Source organism: Pyxicephalus adspersus, unplaced genomic scaffold, assembly GCF_032062135.1.
Source record: "Pyxicephalus adspersus unplaced genomic scaffold, UCB_Pads_2.0 Sca702, whole genome shotgun sequence".
Lineage (NCBI taxonomy): Eukaryota > Metazoa > Chordata > Amphibia > Anura > Pyxicephalidae > Pyxicephalus > Pyxicephalus adspersus.
Window position 1 is genome coordinate 6610 of NW_027317709.1, and position 3345 is coordinate 9954.

Here is a 3345-nt window from a genome sequence, read left to right on the forward strand (position 1 = left end):
GGGCGTTCTTTATAGGAAATAAGTTAAATTTTCTTATCAATCACCATACCACCACCAGTAAGTAGCAGATATAGACTAGCAGTACAATTAATATTGCTGTGACACTCTTAGTATTTACATTATGTCATGTACATACCAAAATTGTATATCTGGTCCTGGAAAAAATAGGTCCACTTTAGCTTTAACTATACTTGGTTATCCTTGCAACCTGCACCTGCAAGAGACCAAATAGTACTTTTCACATTGCATGATGCCAAAAAGCTTCGTCTGGTTGCCACTGGGGAGAACTCTTGTAAACAGAGAATTGGCTACTTTAGAATAAATGTAAAATAATAATAGAATACATTTTGTATAAAATATACAAAACCTTTTTGTTTTGAATAAGGTTAGAAGCCTAAAACCCTTGCCAGCCATTTATTTGCTGTCTGGTTCCTGCTTGTAAGAGTCACCATCTCTGTGTGTCCTGATCATTGTTTCTTAAGCAGAATATAATCGAAAATCTTCATCCAAACTTCACAAAGCAGTAAGTAGAGGGTAAATCTTTCAAAGAGGTTTATCGGATAAAACAAAACCAGCAATATTTTTGAATTGGTCACAGTAATAAGGGGAACTTTAAAGGCTGCAGAAATAGCAAAGAACGATATTGGTGCCATACATGTAAAATCAGTAAAGATGAGCACTGCCATCTTTTTGGCTATTTTTGTGTCTTTGTTGGTTGGTGTTAGCTCTGGATTTTGCACAGCGATGTAGATTTTGATGTAACAAGCACAAATGATAATAAAGGCCAAGACATTCAGAACCAGGATTAGTATAATATATGCCTGAGAAAGTGGAGTTTCTATATCCATTGGTAAGCAGATGCTGACTTTGATGTAATTGCTAACTCCAAAGAGTGGTAAAAAGGCAATTAGCAAAGAAAAAATCCATCCTCCCAGCATAATCAGGATCGCGTGGCGCAGACGCAGCTTTCGGTCCAGTTGCATTGCATAGGTTATGGTGTGCCATCTTTCCAGGGTGATCACAGTCAATGTATAGACTGACAGCTCACTGGAGAACACTGTGAAGAATCCTGCTGCACTGCATCCGCTTCCAGTTTGCCAATCAATAGCATGGTTATAATACTGATTTTTGGTCTTGGAGTCCACTGATGCAATCAGAAGTAAATAAATTCCCATGCAGAAGTCTGCAAATGACAGGTTGCACATTAGGAATCGGGGAACTGTAAGTTTGTAATGACTTGTTAGAAGAACAAACAGAACCACAGCATTGCCTGCAATGGCAAGTATACTAATGAACCAGATCAAAACACGAAGGAAGTCATATCCCATGATATCTTCACAAGGGTTAAAAGCATCCGGCTCTGGAGTGCATCTCAGTGTTCTAGGATGACACAGATACTCGTAGTCTGGGACTGGCTCAATGCTGTAAGAAAATGTATACTCTGTATAAAACAATGAAACATTGACATGACAAACAACTCATAACGCAAAAATGTAAATTCTTACAGCACTATCTAAATTGATAACATTTATTATTTTATAACTATAGTACTAATAAATAATTTGGGGTTCTGCTTAAAAGTATTTTGTTACTATCTGTATCTGTTTTGTCATTTGCATCCCCTATTTAATGTACAGCACTGCGTAATATGTTGGCGCTATATAAAAACTGTATAATAATAAAGGCAAACCTGTTTTTAATAAAAATAAATGATAAAACTTTTACCTTTCTCACTGCCCACTAAATTATGTATTGAAGTCATCTGAAAAACTGAAACACTTCTGGGATATTGACAATTATGGAAGTGTAGGTTTCCAGCCCCCCCCCTCCTTTTGTACTTTTGTAGACATTATGTCTAATAGTTGTGTTTTTTTTAATTGAAAAAATATTGTAATGTGGTTTAAACTTACATCTAGTATAAGTACTAAATCTAATCAGATATTTTTTCTCATACACCCTGGAGTGCAGCACTCAAGCGAGGAGAGGGAAGGGCAGTGCTAGGTGCTAATCAGGATCTGTTGCATGCACATGTGCTGGCAGCGAATATCCACAACATCAACAGGACAAGAAAGCACTTATGATATCACTGCACCTTCATTGTTCAATAGCAAGCTAGGCATTGAGAACGGAGGTCACTGGACCATGTCACAACAGAGCTGGCTGTGCTATCTGGCAAGTGTTTAATGAATTACAGAAGTTTAGCTTCAACGGGTGTGCAACAAAAAGTTTGTTTTATATATTTTTGGAGTGATAATGCTACTTTGGTTTCTGTATTTACATTTTATACCATATTTATTTGACCCAGTAAAAGTAGAACTGGACAGAAAGTTTGGAAAAATCTGGAAAAGGAACCAGGGTCCAGCACATAAATATAGCACACATTTCATTTTGATTTCATTTTGATTTCAGCCTGCAAATAAGTCTGGTGTAGATGCCTGTTAAATGTACAGTGATGTAAAAATACTAACCTTGTGTCATTGGCTAGCTTCCGAGGAGTGAGATCACATTGGCTTGTCAGGTTTCCAAAATAGTATAGAGGGGAATTTAACCTTAGAAACAAGAAAACATTTTCAATTATTCTGTTTTAATATTTGTTGGTTGTTATAGGCCACTGTTATGGAATATTTTTTTCTTCCTTTTAAAAGACCCAATATGATTTCATATTGTCAATAAATCATATTATCATGTTAATACTTTCCAGCAAATATTATTCACTGAAGGTGCCCATACCACAATGATAACCAAATAGATGTACCAATACCTTTTCCTTTCCAGAAAGATGGTTTGTCTTCCAAGCTTTAAAGAGGATTATATATTTTTGTAACTGGGTTCAAAAAACACAATAGTGATTTGGGTTGCACTAATACTTAAATTGCTCTTCTCCTTTAAAAACTCTAGTTGCTTAGCTGTTATTCTGATTCTCGATTTTCAACACTGAGCAGATCAGTAATGCTAAATGTTGAAAAAAGAGCCAGTATAACAGCCACTAAAGGTTTGCCTTCAATACTAAAGCCAAGTCTATAAAGCAAAAGAAGTATAGAAATTCTGACTTTTGTGACTTTCTTTTACTGCATATTTGTTTTAGGATGGTGACATGGAATTATTAAAACCGGCACAACTTTCTCGACCTGTACATTACTATATACACAGCATACAGTACTTTAGTGGAGTTGTCAGTAGGAAGTATGCCTCTTACATTGCTGGTTAGTAAAAGAATGTCATCTTTCTGCAAAGATCATTGGTGTTTGATAAACTGACCTAAGAGTCACAGAACTGTGGTATTCAGGAGGCAAGAAGGTAGACTTCTCTCATTGTAGACTCAAATTCACCCAAGTAAAAAAAAAA

The 3345-nt window shown here is 36.0% G+C and overlaps 1 protein-coding gene across 1 annotated transcript; it reads right to left on the reverse strand.

The window, feature by feature from the left end:
- Nucleotides 1-467: 467 nt before the first annotated feature.
- LOC140321099 (lutropin-choriogonadotropic hormone receptor-like) lies at nt 468-2579 on the reverse strand (the record flags this gene model as incomplete). Its single annotated transcript, XM_072397976.1, has 2 exons — nt 468-1422; nt 2469-2579. Coding segments are annotated over 2 exons (1066 nt in total), but the record flags the coding sequence as incomplete, so codon positions are not given.
- Nucleotides 2580-3345: the final 766 nt, after the last annotated feature.